The sequence below is a fragment of the Alosa sapidissima genome, chromosome 24, assembly GCF_018492685.1.
Source record: "Alosa sapidissima isolate fAloSap1 chromosome 24, fAloSap1.pri, whole genome shotgun sequence".
Classification (NCBI taxonomy): Eukaryota; Metazoa; Chordata; class Actinopteri; order Clupeiformes; family Clupeidae; genus Alosa; species Alosa sapidissima.
In genome coordinates, this window is record NC_055980.1 from 28,479,583 (window position 1) to 28,497,082 (window position 17,500).

The window sequence follows — 17,500 nt, forward strand, 5'->3', positions numbered from 1 at the left end:
ACTCACGCACACACACACACATACACACACACTCACGCACACACACACACACAAATACACACACACTCACGCACACACACACACACAAATACACACACACTCACGCACACACACACACAAATACACACTCACGCACACACACACATACACACACACTCACGCACACACACACACACAAATACACACACACTCACGCACACACACGCACACATGCACGCGCACACACACACTCACGCTCGTGCGCACACACACACACACATGCTCGTGCGCACACACACATGCTCGCGTGCGCACACACACACACACTCACACACTCACACACAATCCTGAGAAAGTCCCAGGGCAATTCCAAGCAAAGGTCATCCTTACCATGGAAAATAAAAGTTGTGCTCATGCAAACAGAACTGTTGTTAAAATGTTCATTTAGGTCTATATTTTATTGTTAAATGTTCACTTAGATCTATATTTTATTGTTAAATGTTCACTTAGATCTATATTTTACTGTTAAATGTTCATTTAGGTCTACATTTTACTGTTAAATGTTCATCTATATTTTATTAAAATTTTAAAAATAGTTTATCGTTACTGATCTGATTGAATTTGATGAAAAATTACACTTTTTTGCATCATACATATGGTGTGCAACCATACAGAAACAACATTTTTCACATGGCAATATTATACATATTTAAAAAGTGGATGAATGGACCCAAAGTCTCCAACAGATTGTTATCATTTGACAAATCCAAGGGGATGGTAGAGCCGTGTGTGTGTGCTCAGCTTGCCTTTAAGAGCACCGCTCCTTCGGTTTGTAAGGCTCTTGTTTATAAGTCAGCAAGTTCCATGGCCATGTCACATCTATAATGTTTTGTAGGAAAGGTTTATGCTACACATACAGTGTTAATGCGACAATGTCCAAAGTGTCTGAGCAAAGCTGATTTATATCAATGTAAAGTATGATGAACAAATTGTGCCCCTTTTAAAACCTTTACTTACTTTTAAAACCTTTAACGGTGTGTTATGGATGTGACGTTATGGATGTTACATAATGTGAATTAACAGGAGTAGAGACTTTATTTTATCTCAAAGCTGATATGTGTGTGTGTGTGTGAGTGGGTTCTGATAGGCCTAGCGTGGTGGGGGTAATGTGTGTGTGTGTGTGTGTGTCTGTATGTGTGTGTCTGTATATGTGTGTGTGTGTTGGTTCTGTTAGGCCTAGCGCGGTGGGAGAGTGTGTGTGTGTGTGTATGTGTGTGTGTGTCTGTATATGTGTGTGTGTGTTGGTTCTGTTAGGCCTAGCACGGTGGGAGAGTGTGTGTGTGTGTGTATGTGTGTGTGTGTCTGTATATGTGTGTGTGTGTTGGTTCTGTTAGGCCTAGCGCGGTGGGAGAGTGTGTGTGTGTGTGTATGTGTGTGTGTGTCTGTATATGTGTGTGTGTGTTGGTTCTGGTAGGTCTAGCGCGGTGGGAGAGTGTGTGTGTGTGTACAGTATGTGTGTGTGTGTGGGTTCTGGTAGGCCTAGCGCGGTGGGAGAGTGTGTGTGTGTGTACAGTATGTGTGTGTGTGTCTGTATCGGTGGGAGAGTGTGTGTGTGTGTGTATGTGTGTGTGTGTGGGTTCTGGTAGGTCTAGGGCGGTGGGGGAGTGACCACCAAGTCTCCTGTTCCTTGGTGGTGTTTCAGTAAACCGGGAATCATTGACCAAAATTGATGACGGGAAAGAGAAAGAGTTTGTAGAAAACCTGTAGCCTAATCTCTCATAAAAGTGTGTTTCATGCCACGTCCATCACACTGATAAAATCCCATGTATTCTTAGGATGTAAATGATTATATGAATTTTGAGGATTGGTCACTATCCTGAGGACAGAGGTTATATTAAAAGTTAAAAATTAATTCACTTATACTAATTTTGTCAATGCAGCAGCATAGCATGTTCTACTCTGTTCCCACACAACACACTCACACACACATTCTAACCATTTATTTATGTCCACATGAAGAAAATGGTACAGGGACACAAGGATGCAGTACAATACGCAAACTCATGGACCAGTGGCAGCAGCAGATCTTCAAAATATCACTTAATAAGCACAATACTCAGTTATTAATAAGTACTTATGGGAATAAGTGTAGCCTATGTATGTGTGTGTGTGTGCGCGCGTCGCGTAGACAACAGGTGTTTATGCAGGGATACTGGATAACCGGCGAAGCCTGCAGGGTTCATATAATGACGTCTGTGTGTGTTTTCTCTTTCTGTCTGTGTGTGTGTGTGTGGGCGAGGATAAATACCGACGCAATCGCTGGTCTCATCTCTCATCTCAACTCCTCCCCGCAACCGCTGTTCTCCTCCCGCTACTCGCGCTGCTCTCTGGTCCCCAGCGTGTCAACTTAACGGGCTGCCTTGGAACGGACACCCAGACTGTCCGTGACGCATTAGAATCTGTGCAAAGAAGAACACCGTTTTAGTTTTAATTATTATCTGAAAAAGTAATTGTATTTAAAGGATGGTCAATTTGGAGGCAACGGTCGATTGTCCGATGAGGAAGTGATAGGCCTACATACTTATACTATACTTGTGTGCAAGATGCCGGCCATACAGAGTGAAGCTGAATCTTCAAAAGAAGGGTCGGAAGGAGTGTATTCTCGCCTGTGTCGGGGTGCATTTTAAGCCTTTTGCCATTGTAGCATCTTTGGACAACTTAACCGGATCCGCTCCCTGGAACCTGTGTTCGCGTGAAGGGAGAAGTGCTGAGACGTCACTATGGACAGCGCCTAGGCTCGAGGTGAGTTCGCGCCCACACTCACACACATGCGTGCCCTTTGGGCTGGGAGAATAGTCCACCCTTCCGCCGAACTCAGCCAAACCACGGCGAGAGTTTCAGTCAACATGTGATGCTAGTACATAATACTACTACATAATGTTAACATCATTTGGCTTCTTTCACTTTAACAAACTTCCAATGCTAATTGCTCTTTCTCCCAGCCTTTCTCTGGGGCGTGTGTGTGTGTGTGTGTGTGTGTGTGTGTGTCCACACTAATGTAATTTCCATTTTTACGCTCTGTGCCTGTGTGTGTGTGTGTGTGTGTGTGTGTGTTGTGTGAATGTGTGTGTGTGTGTGTGTGTGTTTAGCCTGAGGTGGTTGGTCTGGGTAAACACAGCTGAAAAAGTAGGCAGTCAGTCTCCACAGACACACTCACTCACACACACACACTTTTTCATACACACACACGCACACCCACACTGCATTTTCTCAGAATTCTGTTTGCAGTCATGGGCCATAAAAAAAGGCATTTAATAATAAACACACACTACTCAGAAATCACCTAGGGTGTAATGATACACACATACACACACACACACACTACTCAGAAATCACCTAGAGTGTAATGATACACACACACACTACTCAGAAATCACCTAGAGTGTAATAAACCATCAATCCTGTGTTGAGGACCAGCTGTCCCCTATGTTTCTCTCTCTCTCTCTCACACACACACACACACACACACACACACACACACACAGCACTGGCAAGCTCAATCGGCTGTCCCCCATGTTGGTGGTGTGTTTGTACTCGCAACAGCGTTCAGCGAAGCCCGTGTGTGTGCGCTTGACTGCGTGCGCACGTCACTGTCTGTATTTGGGCAACAGAGCTACCGGGGAGAGTACCGGGGTTTCTCTCTTCTGGTGGATGCAGCACACACACACACACACGCACACACACACACACACACACACACACACACAGAGACTACACACACACAGAGAACACACACACGCACACACGCACGCACACACACACACACACACACACACACACGCACACACGCACGCACGCACGCACGCACGCACGCACACACACACACACACACACGCACGCACGCACACACACACACACACACACACACACACACACACACACACATATAATCAAGGTTACAAGTGCCATTTCTTGAATGTCTTAACTGATCTTAGTTGCTCATTTCTGTCCCATTACTGGCCAGCGCGCGCGCACACACACACACACACACTGCATCTCTTCATCATTTATTCGTCACATGGAGCTAGGGGTGCACAATTAATCGAATTTTAATCACGATCACGATTTTGGCTTCCCACGATCAAATTTGCGTGATCGAGCGATATTAAAAATGCGTGCTCTACCCATAGAACCAACCTGGCAACCCATAGAACGCTCCGCTACAAAACAAATCAAGCGCTCCTTAAACCTGTCTGATCATGTGACTGCATGCAGCCTACCAATGACAGCTGCTCCCTGCACTGCTCAGCCTGATGCACTGCTCCGTTTGGATGCACTGTGGACTAATAGCATTATGTTAACTATTAGTAGGCTAGTTAGATTATACAAAAAACGACGATCAAAAATCAAATGTGTGGTATGTGTGGCGCAGCAGAAGGCCAAGAGCTTGTCCCCCGAAACGGATCATCCGTTGTTCGAAAATATTTCGGATTTCAGGTAAGTGAAGTTAACCAAAAACATAAGCATAGCAGGGCTCTCAACTCATACCGTGAAACACATCACACATGACGTAAACCACACATGCTTTTTTATCACGTTAACTTTTAGTCCTTGTTTGCTTCCACCGATAGAGCCAATAATAACAGTTGAGCTAACGACGGGATCCGTGAATTTATTCATGTATTTTATAAGCTACATGTGCAACCTACAATGCATATGCGTTTCAAGACAGCCTACGCAAAACGAGTGAACAATAATGAAAATGTAGCCTAAAACAGGGGTGTCCAAACTGCGGCCCGCCACCCACTTTAATCCGGCCCGCCGAGCATTTATTAGTTTATCATAGGCTGCTCGCTATTTCTTTCCAGCGATAGACGACGTTGTGGTCAACTTTAGGCTACTGTAAACTGCTTTACACTCTTCTTAGACAACGTTTACAATGTCAATGTCAAAACAGCTTGTTACATCAAGATAGATAGTATCTCCATAGCAGCAGATCTAACTATGTTATGCTACTCCATTTGGGAACGTATTTGAGTGCACGAGAGGAAGAGAGCGCGATGGCAACAGTAGTTCCCACTACTGACCATTATAAACTGTAAGAGGGCACAGCCATAGGCACAGCACTAGCCATAGCAAAGAGTCTTAAAGTGACAGTGCACCATTTATAAATTATTTAAACAGCATCAAATTAACAGTATTTCTTAAGAAATGAAATCGTCATTTAAATAATACAAAATGTTATTATTATTATTATTATTATTATTAGTGTGTGGCCCGCCGGCCAATTTTCAAAACCCAATGTGGTCCTTGAGTCAAAAAGTTTGGAAACCCCTGGACTAAGCGATTAAACTCAGGAACAAGAAGCAGAGCTTAACTGGCTACTGGGGAGCGTTGGGAGGATTCAGGAACAAGAAGCAGAGCTTAACTGGCTACTGGGGAGCGTTGGGAGGATTCAGGAACAAGAAGCAGAGCTTAACTGGCTACTGGGGAGCGTTGGGAGGATTCAGGAACAAGAAGCAGAGCTTAACTGGCTACTGGGGAGCGTTGGGAGGATTACCGGTGGGCCGTTAACGTTTCCCCAAATATTAACAAAGTAGCATGCACAAAAAAATTGTTTGGAAGTTTGGAAGTCGCAGTCAAGTCTATATTTGCAGTAATTTAGGGGAGTAAGTGTGAGGGGAAGAATTTGGGTGAGCCAGATAGCAAGTCCATTATGTTTAGGGAAAAAATATTTTTGTCACTAAAATTAATTAATAATCGTGATAAATGATCGTGATCTCAATATTGATCAAAAATAATCATGTGATTATCATTTTGGCCATAATCGTGCAGCCCTACATGGAGCTACTGTTAAACAAACACACACACACACACACACACATACACACACACACACACACACACATGCCTTTCGGTCTCATTACTGGCCAGCCAAATGCTCGGCTGCTTGGGTTCTGTTGTTTGGGTTCCGCTGTGAGCACTCCAGTGCTCAGCTTGAGTCCTTGAGTTCTCACACACCAGACAGGGCTTGTCAATGCACTTGAGTTGCTACATGGGGGCCACTCTGTTGATCAGGGAGCTGTAGGTTAGAGAGGCTGTAGGCTACTCCCAGGCTGTACACTGTGGGCCACTCCCTGATAGATGGACGGAGTGTGGTGACCAGTCGACCGGACAGGAGATGCTTCACCAGAGGATCTGATACTTCCTGTGAACAGACCTGTTCCAGAGGCATGTGCTGTCAGGGAGGCTACAGAAAGATGTGTGGGTGTGTGTGTGTGTGTGTGTGTGCTGTGTGTGTGCGGGTGCGAGGGCGCATGCGCGAATGTGTGTGTTTGTGCGATTGTGTGTGTTTGTGCGTGTGTGTGTGTTTGTGTGCGTGTGTGTGTGTTTGTGTGTGTGTGTGTGTGAGAGAGAGAGAGAGAGAGAGAGAGTATGTCTGTGTGTGTGTGTGTGTTGAATACTGTTTGTGTCTTTGTAGCATCCTTTCAACTCGGCGTCCCTTTTGTTTCAGATTCACCCATGATGACGGATCCTTTTTCCTCCTCCTCCTCTCCTCTCTCCATCACTATGGAAACGGACGTTCTAGGCGGAGCGGGGGGGAACATTACGACGGACTCTGCGGCGTTGGTGGCCGGGAACGTCTCGGGCCCGCCGCCTCCCTTTGAGAACTCGTGGAGCGTGGTGACCGCGCTTATCTCGCTCAGCGTCTTCCTCTTTGGCCTGGTGGGCAACACGCTGGCCATCTACGTGGTCCTGCGCTACGCCAAGATGAAGACGGTGACCAACACCTACATCCTGAACCTGGCCGTCGCTGACCAGCTGTTCATCCTCGGCATGCCGTTCCTCACCACGCAGAACGTCTTGTCCTACTGGCCATTCGGCGACTTCATGTGCCGCCTGGTGATGACCACGGACTCCATCAACCAGTTCACCAGCACCTTCTGCCTGACCGTGATGAGCATCGACCGCTACCTGGCCGTGGTGCACCCCATCCGCTCGCAGCGCTGGCGGCGCCCCCGTGTGGCCAAGGCCATCAGCGTGCTGGTGTGGACGCTGGCCGTGCTGGTGGTGCTGCCCGTGGGCATCTTCTCCAGCGCCCAGAACCCACACAACTCCTGCAACGTCAACTGGCCCGAGCCCAAGCCCCTGTGGGACACCGTCTTCATCATCTACACGGCCACGCTGGGCTTCCTGCTGCCCCTACTGGTCATCTGCCTCTGCTACCTGCTCATCGTCATCAAGGTGTGTATATGTACGTACGTGTGTGTGTGTGTAAGGTGTGTGTGTGTGTGTGTGTGTGTCTTCATCATCTACATGGCCATGCTGGGCTTCCTGCTGCCCCTACTGGTCATCTTCCTCTTGTTACCTGCTCATCGTCATCAAGGTGTGTATATGTACGTACGTGTGTGTGTGTGTAAGGTGTGTGTGTGTGTGTGTGTGTGTGTGTGTGTGTGTGTGTGTGTGTGTGTGTCTTCATCATCTACATGGCCATGCTGGGCTTCCTGCTGCCCCTACTGGTCATCTTCCTCTTGTTACCTGCTCATCGTCATCAAGGTGTGTATATGTACGTACGTGTGTGTGTGTGTAAGGTGTGTGTGTGTGTGTGTGTGTGTGTGTGTGTGTGTGTGTGTGTGTGTGTGTGTCTTCATCATCTACATGGCCATGCTGGGCTTCCTGCTACCGCTACTGGTCATCTGCCTCTTGTTACCTGCTCATCGTCATCAAGGTGTGTATACTGTATGTACGTACGTGTGTGTGTGTGTGTGTGTGTGTGTAAGGTGTGTGTGTGTGCATGCGTGCACGTGTTTGCGTGTGTGTGCGTGTGTATGTGTGTGTGTGTGTGTGTGTGTACATGCACCTGTGTGTGTGTGTGTGTGTGTGTGTGTGTGTGTGTGTGCGTGCGTGCGCCTGTGTGTGTGTGTGCGTGCGCACGTGCGCGTGTGTGTGTCTTCATTAGCTACACAGCTACGCTGGACATCCTGCTCCTACTGCTCATCATCAAGGTCACACACACGCTTTAGAGGTCAAAGCTTTAGGGGTGCCTCATCATGAAGGTCACACAGTGTGTACTGTATGTGATTATGGCCGTGTTTTGTGTGATTGTGTGTGTGTGTGTGATTATGGCCGTGGTTTGTGTGAGTGTGTATGTGTGTGTGTGTGATTATGGCCGTGCCATGTGTATGCATGAGTGTGAATGTATGAATGTGACTGACTATATTATAATATTAATATGTTATATGTCTACTCTGTGTGTCTGTGACAGTGATTGTGACTGAGTGTGAATTCATAATTATTATACTGGTAATCAATAAATTATTATAATTACACAAATTATTGTGACTGTCTGTGGTCATTGTGACTGACTGTCTGTAGTCATTATGACACTGTCTGTTGTCATTATGACTCTGCATGTGGTCATTGTGACTGACTGTCTGTTGTCATTATGTCTTTGTCTGTAGTCATTATGACTCTGTATGTGGTCATTGTGACTGACTGTCTGTTGTCATTATGGCTCTGTCTGTAGTCACTATGACTCTGTCTGTGGTCATTGTGACTGTCTGTCTGTACTCTGTCTGTGGTCATTGTCCAGGTGAAGTCGGCGGGTGTGCGGGCGGGCCTGACGACGCGGCGGCGCTCGGAGCGCAAGGTGACACGCATGGTGGTGGTCATCGTGGTGGTGTTCGTGCTCTGCTGGCTGCCCTTCTTCATCCTCAACATCGTGAACCTGGTGGTCATCCTGCCCGAGAACAGCCTCATGGCGGCCGTTTACTTCTTCGTCGTCACGCTCACCTACGTCAACAGCTGCGCCAACCCCCTCCTCTACGGCTTCCTGTCCGAGAACTTCCGCCAGAGCTTCCGTAAGGTGCTGTGTCTCCACAAGGCCAGCGGGGCGGTCGCCGACGGAGACATGGGCTGTCCCAGCCCAGTGGCGCGAAAGAACCGAGGAACCAGAGGATTCCTGACACGGAACCAGCCCGACTTCAACGGACATGCGCAGATCACCCAGGTGAGCACACACACAGACATGAGCACAGTGACTGCACACATAGTGTGGAGGTGAGGTTCTCTTAGTGTGGAAGTAAGGTTCTCTCAGTGTGGAGGTGAGGTTCTCTTAGTGTGGAAGTAAGGTTCTCTCAGTGTGGAGGTGAGGTTCTCGAAGTGTGGAAGTGAGGTTCTCTCAGTGTGGAGGTGAGGTTCTCGAAGTGTGGAAGTGAGGTTCTCTCAGTGTGGAGGTCAGGTTCTCGAAATGTGGAAGTGAGGTTCTCTCAGTGTGGAAGTGAGGTTCTCTAAGTGTGGAGGTGAGGTTCTCTCAGTGTGGAAGTGAGGTTCTCTAAGTGTGGAGGTGAGGTTCTCTATTTGTGGAGGTGAGGTTCTCTCTGAGGCACTGAGGCTTTACAGATTAACGCTCAGTTCCTTCGTACTTGGGCTGAAGACACATCCGTGTGTGTTTCCATCGTCTTCATCGTTTTTGGGTGATTAGTGAAATGTAATGAGCTGGAGCTGGCGTCTTTCACCTGAGGAGGTTTGGCGTTCCTCAGGCTTGTCACATCTGAGAGGAAACTCTGAGGAGGTTTGGCGTTCCTCAGGCTTGTCACATCTGAGGAGGTTTGGCGTTCCTCAGGCTTGTCACATCTGAGGAGGTTTGGCGTTCCTCAGGCTTGTCACATCTGAGGAGGTTTGGCGTTTCTTTAGGCTTTTCACATCTGAGGAGGTTTGCCGTTCCTCAGGCTTGTCACATCTGAGGAGGTTTGGCGTTCCTCAGGCTTGTCACATCTGAGGAGGTTTGGCGTTCCTCAGGCTTGTCACATCTGAGGAGGTTTGGCGTTTCTTTAGGCTTTTCACATCTGAGGAGGTTTGCCGTTCCTCAGGCTTGTCACATCTGAGGAGGTTTGGCGTTTCTTTAGGCTTTTCACATCTGAGGAGGTTTGCTGGTCCTCAGGCTTGTCACATCTGAGAGGAAACTCTGAGGAGGTTTGGCGTTCCTCAGGCTTGTCACATCTGAGGAGGTTTGCTGTTCCTCGGGCTTGTCACATCTGAGGAGGTTTGGCGTTTCTTTAGGCTTGTCACATCTGAGGAGGTTTGCCGTTCCTCAGGCTTGTCACATCTGAGGAGGTTTGGTGTTTCTTTAGGCTTGTGACATCTGAGAGGAAACTCTGAGGAGGTTTGGCGTTTCTTTAAGCTTGTCACATCTGAGGAGGTTTGCCGTTCCTCAGGCTTGTCACATCTGAGAGGAAACTCTGAGGAGGTTTGGCGTTCCTCAGGCTTGTCACATCTGAGGAGGTTTGGCGTTTCTTTAAGCTTGTCACATCTGAGGAGGTTTGGCGTTCCTCAGGCTTGTCACATCTGAGGAGGTTTGGCTTTCCTCAGGCTTGTCACATCTGAGATGAAACTCAAGGCTGTAAAAAGATCTGTTGTGTTTCAGAGAGATGTGATCTAGGACCCCCACAGCCATGATGCCTCCATGCTGTCCATAGTCATGACGACAGTCAACTGTTTTGGTAACACTGCCTTTGTCTCTGCCCCTATGACAGGGCTGTCGACATGGCAACAGTGTCGTCAACATGCCGCCATACCTGTGGTATTGTGAGTGAACAAATGTGTAAAGTCAGTAGGGTTGCACGGTGCGATACCCTGAAATTAAAAATGTCACAATGCCTAATTTTATTAGTATCGATTAGGGTTGGGTATCGGGTATATTGGGTATTGGGTATATAGGGTATGCTAAATCGATACTTTTATAACTGATAAGACAAATTTGAACATGAAATTGAACTGTTATATTCAATTTACTATCAATATCTCATTGCTCCTACGCATAATACATTTAAATGTTAAAACAGCTTGCCATGGAACTGCCAGTCATGGACAACGGCATTTGTAAGCAAGCTATTCTAACAGGGACTCTACTTTCCAGTTAATTCAGTGTGTTCCCAAATGCTTCAAGGAATTTCATGTCTTCCCCCATAACACGCAATAGTTTTGAACATGTTAGGCTACATGTCGGTGTTGAAGTGTTTAGATTGTGTGCAGCCGTGGCCTACTGGTTAGCACTTCAGACTTGTAACCGAAGGGTTGCCGGTTCGAACCCCGACCAGTAGGCACGGCTGAAGTGCCCTTGAGCAAGGCACCTAACCCTTCACTGCTCCCCGAGCGCCGCTGTTGATGCAGGCAGCTCACTGCGCCAGGATTAGTGTGTGCTTCACCTCACTGTGTGTACACTGTGTGCTGTTTGTGTTTCACTAATTCACGGATTAGGATAAATGCAGAGGCCAAATTTCCCTCACGGGATCAAAAGAGTATATATACTTATACTTATATAGGGATCAAAAGAGTATATATACTTATACTATATGATTCCCAGCGCTAGTAGGCATTTTAACAGCAACTATGGCTATGTGTTAACACCAGTCAGCTGAGTTTAATTAGCGATAACGTACGGAGATGGTTCCGTAGCCTCTTTGACAGCTCAGTGACAGTGACATCAGGTATGTAACCTATTTATGTTTTTGCCAGCTAACTTTTAATATGATCTTCATATTCATTGTGATGCTATATGGGCCTCATGCACATGAACAATTTATATCATGCCATTATGTTGTTTAGAACACACCGTGAAATAAAGTTTTCACCTTACAACTTGCTGATAACATTTCAAATAAATGCCAGTTAGCGCATTAGCGAGGATATTGTGTAACGTATACTGTTGATGTTGTTTCATAGCCTTTTGCTTGTGGTTCATAGCCTTTGCTTCAAGGCCCACTGCTAGATTTTGACTAGATTTAGAGCTCGTGATATCGCTTTAAAGTAAGCTACGTGGGCTCACGCAAGCTGTCAAACACTGTCCACTCGCCTATTTATTGCACCCCTCTGGTTTATACATGCAGTGTTTATGTTAGCTAACTGTATCTGGATGTGCTGCTATCAGAGCAAGACGTTAGAGATGGCGCATGACATGCAGTGATGCCTCGTATAAAAAAAAAAACGCTATTTAAGCACCGAAATGAGGCACCAAAATCCATATTATTATTCGATGCAGTTACTACCGTTTGCGTCGGCACCGGTGCCATATTAGAACCGTGTTTCGGTGACCAACCCTAGTATCGATACTTTAAAAATGGCCGTGTTCTTTTGAAGTAACATGTGAGAGCGCAAAGCGTGCTTCGAGTGCCTCCTCTAGCCTGCGCGTCTTTTCTCCTCTCACACACACACACACACACACACACACACACACTTCAAGTGCCTCCCCTAGCCTGCGCGTCTTTTCTCCTCACACACACGTTATTAGCTGTCGTCATACTACAATCACTACAGTCACTAGAGTCATCTTGAACATTGCAAGACACTCATCTCTTCTATGATCCCAGAAAGATTTTCTTCGACTCGTTAGTTTTTTGAACATGTATTTTATCTAATGACACAGAAAGCATAACAAATTGCATCCACATCCTTGTTTTGCACTATATGCAACTATTTTTCACTAGCCTAAAACTGTGAGACTGAAGGCTAATTACCCTCACGTATTTTGCGTGTGTGTGTGTGTGTGTGTGTGTGTATCCATGCTGGATCAGACACACAACCATACACACATGTAAACATAAACACACGTAAACACACATGTAAACATAAACACAGAGAAACACACATGTAAACATAAACACAGAGAAACACACATGTAAACGTAAACACACATGTAAACATAAACACATGTAAACACACATGTAAACATAAACACATGTAAACACACATGTAAACATAAACACACGTAAACACACATGTAAACATAAACACATGTAAACACACATGTAAACATAAACACATGTGACCATACTGGATGACACATCTCTCTCTCTCTCTGGGATTTTATCTCGTCTGCTGCCGCTGTTGTGTTGTTTTGTCGTCCATAGTTGTTTTAATGCTTGAGTAATCGCTGTGTGTGTGTGTGTGTGTGTGTGTGTGTGTGTATGTGTGTGTGTGTGTGTTTTGTAGTCCATAGTTGTTTTAATGGTTGAGTAATCGCTGTGTGTGTGTGTGTGTGTGTGTGTGTGTGTGTGTGTGTGTGTGTGTGTATGTGTGTGTGTGTGTTTTGTCTTCCATAGTTGTTTTAATGCTTGAGTAATGGCTGTGTGTGTGTGTGTGTGTGTGTGTGTGTGTGTATGTGTGTGTGTGTGTTTTGTCTTCCATAGTTGTTTTAATGGTTGAGTAATCGCTGTGTGTGTGTGTGTGTGTGTGTGTGTGTGTATTTGTGTGTGTGTGTTTTGTCTTCCATAGTTGTTTTAATGGTTGAGTAATCGCTGTGTGTGTGTGTGTGTGTGTGTGTGTGTGTATGTGTGTGTGTGTGTTTTGTCTTCCATAGTTGTTTTAATGCTTGAGTAATCGCTGTGTGTGTGTGTGTGTGTGTGTGTGTGTGTGTGTGTGTGTGTGTGTGTGTGTGTGTGTGTGTGTGTGTTTTGTCTTCCATAGTTGTTTTAATGCTTGAGTAATCGCTGTGTGTGTGTGTGTGTGTGTGTGTGTGTGTGTGTGTGTGTGTGTATGTGTGTGTGTGTGTTTTGTCTTCCATAGTTGTTTTAATGCTTGAGTAATCGCTGTGTGTGTGTGTGTGTGTGTGTGTGTGTGTGTGTGTGTGTGTGTCTGTGTGTGTGTGTGTGTGTGTGTGTGTGTGTGTGTGTGTGTGTGCTTGAGTAATGGCTGCCAAACAATGCTGCAAAACCTCATTTGTCTTACTTCTCCACTGAAGCGGAATTTCATTCCTTTTACCAGGAGAGCACTTCTGCAGGACAGACTATGTGTGTGTGTGTGTGTGTGCATGTTTGTGTGTGTATGTGGTTGTTTGTGTGTGTGTGCATGTTTGTGTGTGTGTTAGTGTGTGTGTTTGTGTGTGTATGTGCTTGTTTGTGTGTGTGTGCATGTTTGTGTGTGTGTGTGTTAGTGTGTGTGTTTGTGTGTGTACGTGCTTGTTTGTGTTTGTGTTTGTGTTTGTGTGTGTATGTGCTTGTTTGTGTTTGTGTGTTTGTGTGTGTATGTGCTTGTTTGTGTGTTTGTGTGTGTATGTGCTTGTTTGTGTGTTTGTGTTTGTGTGTGTATGTGCTTGTTTGTGTGTTTGTGTGTGTATGCGCTTGTTTGTGTGTTTGTGTTTGTGTGTGTATGTGCTTGTTTGTGTGTTTGTGTTTGTGTGTGTATGTGCTTGTTTGTGTGTGTGTGTTTGTGTGTGTATGTGCTTGTTTGTGTGTTTGTGTGTGTATGTGCTTGTTTGTGTGTTTGTGTTTGTATGTGCTTGTTTGTGTGTGTGTGTTTGTGTGTGTACGTGCTTGTTTGTGTGTGTGAGAGAGCAAGAGAGAGACAGAGAGTATTTGAGTGGGTGTCTGAAAGAGAATGAAAAACATGTGTGTGTTTTTGAGAGACAGAGAGAGAGAGAGAGAGAGAGAGAGAGAGAGAGAGAGTGCAGCAGAGCTGTTGGAAACTGCAACATTGTAACATCTGGCTACCACGGCAACCATGCTAGGGCAGAGCAGAGAGGTGGAGTTTCCTAACAGTTGCAAATCTGAAGTACAGAGAAGAACTTCTTTAAGAAAATCCTGACACTCTTTTCTGTGACTATATTTGCATCAAGGGCGAGAGAATAAAAAACAACCTAATCTTCCACACAAACTGTGTACCTGAATGGAAAGAAGCCATATACAGTGAATACAAGTTTACAGTTCCCCTCCCCCTTCACACACACACACACACAGCCCCCTCTGCCTGCACTAGCCACTCCCCCTTCCCCTTCACACACACACACACACAGCCCCCTCTGCGTGTACTAGCCACTCCCCCTCCCCCTTCACACACACACAGCCCCCTCTGCGTGTACTAGCCACTCCCCCATCAAAGATTGTTAAGGAGGAGCAAGATACTTCGTCGTAGTTCATGTCTATGGGCGCGAAATGGGGATCGAGTCCTGTCTGCATAAAGAGGCGTGTCGATGACGTATTGACGAGCATACGTTGCAACCGGCCAACAGCAGCGGCATAAATAACCGGCGCACACCTGATATAAGGTCGATTTTCTCCAGACTGGAATGCTCAAAAATGCTAAAAATGTACCTGAAATGTTCAGAAGGGTTTGAGGATCATGAAAACGTGCCCGAAATTCACATTCCTAACTCTATTGAACTAAGACTTTAGCATATGTGGTGAAATTCTGAGCTATGCCCGTAGACTATGCCAGTCGCTGCCTCTGCTCTGCATAAAGGGCAGACCCCCCCCCCCCCCGGCGTGCAATCCCGGAAGTGTTCCTGATGAAATATCTTGCTTCGCCTTAACAATCTTTAGCTGAGGAACAGCTTGGCCCTGCTGGAGCTGGACACTGTGTACTGTGTGTGTGCATGTTTGTGTGTGTGTGTGTTTGTGTGTGTATGTGCTTGTTTGTGTGTGTGTGTGCATGTTTGTGTGTGTATGTGTTTGTGTGTGTATGTGCTTGTTTGTGTGTGTGTGCATGTTTGTGTGTGTGTTTCTGTGTGTATGTGCTTGTTTGTGTTTTTGTGTGTGTATGTGCTTGTTTGTGTGTGTGTGTTAGTGTGTGTGTTAGTGTGTGTGTGTGTTAGTGTGTGTGTTTGTGTGTGTATGTGCTTGTTTGTGTGTGTGTGCATGTTTGTGTGTGTGTGTGTGTTAGTGTGTGTGTTTGTGTGTGTACGTGCTTGTTTGTGTGTTTGTGTTTGTGTGTGTATGTGCTTGTTTGTGTGTTTGTGTTTGTGTGTGTATGTGTTTGTTTGTGTGTTTGTGTGTGTATGTGCTTGTTTGTGTGTTTGTGTTTGTGTGTGTATGTGCTTGTTTGTGTGTGTGTGCATGTTTGTGTGTGTGTGTGTTAGTGTGTGTGTTTGTGTGTGTATGTGCTTGTTTGTGTTTGTGTTTGTGTTTGTATGTGTATGTGCTTGTTTGTGTTTGTGTGTTTGTGTGTGTATGTGCTTGTTTGTGTGTTTGTGTGTGTATGTGCTTGTTTGTGTGTTTGTGTTTGTGTGTGTATGTGCTTGTTTGTGTGTTTGTGTGTGTATGTGCTTGTTTGTGTGTTTGTGTGTGTATGTGCTTGTTTGTGTTTGTGTGTTTGTGTGTGTATGTGCTTGTTTGTGTGTTTGTGTGTGTATGTGCTTGTTTGTGTGTTTGTGTTTGTGTGTGTATGTGCTTGTTTGTGTGTTTGTGTGTGTATGTGCTTGTTTGTGTGTGTGTGTTTGTGTGTGTACGTACTTGTTTGTGTGTGTGAGAGAGCAAGAGAGTGACAGAGAGTATTTGAGTGGGTGTCTGAAAGAGAATGAAAAACATGTGTGTGTTTTTGAGAGACAGAGAGAGAGAGAGAGAGAGAGAGAGAGAGAGAGAGTGCAGCAGAGCTGTTGGAAACTGCAACATTGTAACATCTGGCACATCATGTACACCACACCAGCACACCATGGCAACCATGAGAGCAGAGAGGGAGTTTCCTAACAGTAGGTGGGGGGGGGGGGTTATTTCATGAAAATGTTCAACTTTAGCCCAGATTTTCTAATGCTCCCATGAACCCCCCACACCCTGAAAATAATTTTTTCAACCCTGAAAATGTGTGTTTTTGCCAACTTTCAAAGTACATAGTGGATTTATGTTCATGCTGGGTCCTTTAAAGGAATTTCATGTGGCATGCAATGCCGTAAGAGTACTTTGCACTACAAAGGGTATAGTGTCAAGGTCATATTTTAGGTCAAAGGTCACAAAAATGGCTCAAAAGGCCTATTTTTTGCAAAAAAAACACAATATTTGAACATTTTGTTAAAGGACAAGTTCGGTATTTTACACTTAAAGCCCTGTTTTCAGATAGTTTATGATTAAATAGAACGTTTAAGATTGAAATTTGGACACATGCTGCTGTCCTGAGAATTTTCGGTTTCTGTGGTAGTGCCCCCCCCCCCCCCCCAGAACGCTGCAAAGGTGCACTGGAACAATCCTTCCTAAAACGCATTAAACTTTCTTTTACAAAGATGTGAAACTCACCGAGTGGTCAGGGGTGTTCGCTGATATGCTCACACAAAAATCGCTGCAACGATTTTTATGTGTAGACAACGTTACAAACTAACCCCATGCATTTTTTGAGTGCTGTGTCTCCTCATTAGAAAGTCTCTGGTATCATCTGCTGTATTTACCTGCTCTGAGATACTATCAGTAGATTCAGTGGTGGTCTATGGTTGCCTCCCCCATAGCTTCTTCGTATGTTGACCCAACCAATGCTGTATCCGCCCTCTTCCGTTCCTCTTCCTTGTTCTGCACGCTGCAGGGCCTTTTCTCTCGCATTCTTTCGTTCCATTGTTCGCTCCCACTTTCTATCAACCTGCTCCTCACAGTAACCTTTGCAGTCATTACGCAAGAACTGCCATTTCTCACCCCCATCTTGACCCTAAAAAGGTTTTCTTGGGACTCTCGTGCCGATTTGTTTCCATATCCCCATTGTACTCCTTCATGTCAGTTTACCATTTCTCACTTTGTTTGGACTGTGGCCAATTCATATTGGCGAGGAAGCC

The 17,500-nt window shown here is 45.6% G+C and overlaps 1 protein-coding gene across 1 annotated transcript in view; it reads left to right on the forward strand.

Annotated features, from left to right (window-relative positions):
- Positions 1-2,319: 2,319 nt before the first annotated feature.
- Positions 2,320-17,500, forward strand: part of LOC121699940 (somatostatin receptor type 5-like) — a 19,694-nt gene continuing 4,513 nt past the window's right edge. The window contains exons 1-3 of the mRNA XM_042082516.1: positions 2,320-2,781; positions 6,494-7,224; positions 8,573-8,989. Coding sequence (XP_041938450.1) covers positions 6,502-7,224; positions 8,573-8,989 — 1,140 coding nt within the window. The 5' untranslated portion in view covers positions 2,320-2,781; positions 6,494-6,501. The remainder of the gene's footprint in view (positions 2,782-6,493; positions 7,225-8,572; positions 8,990-17,500) is intronic.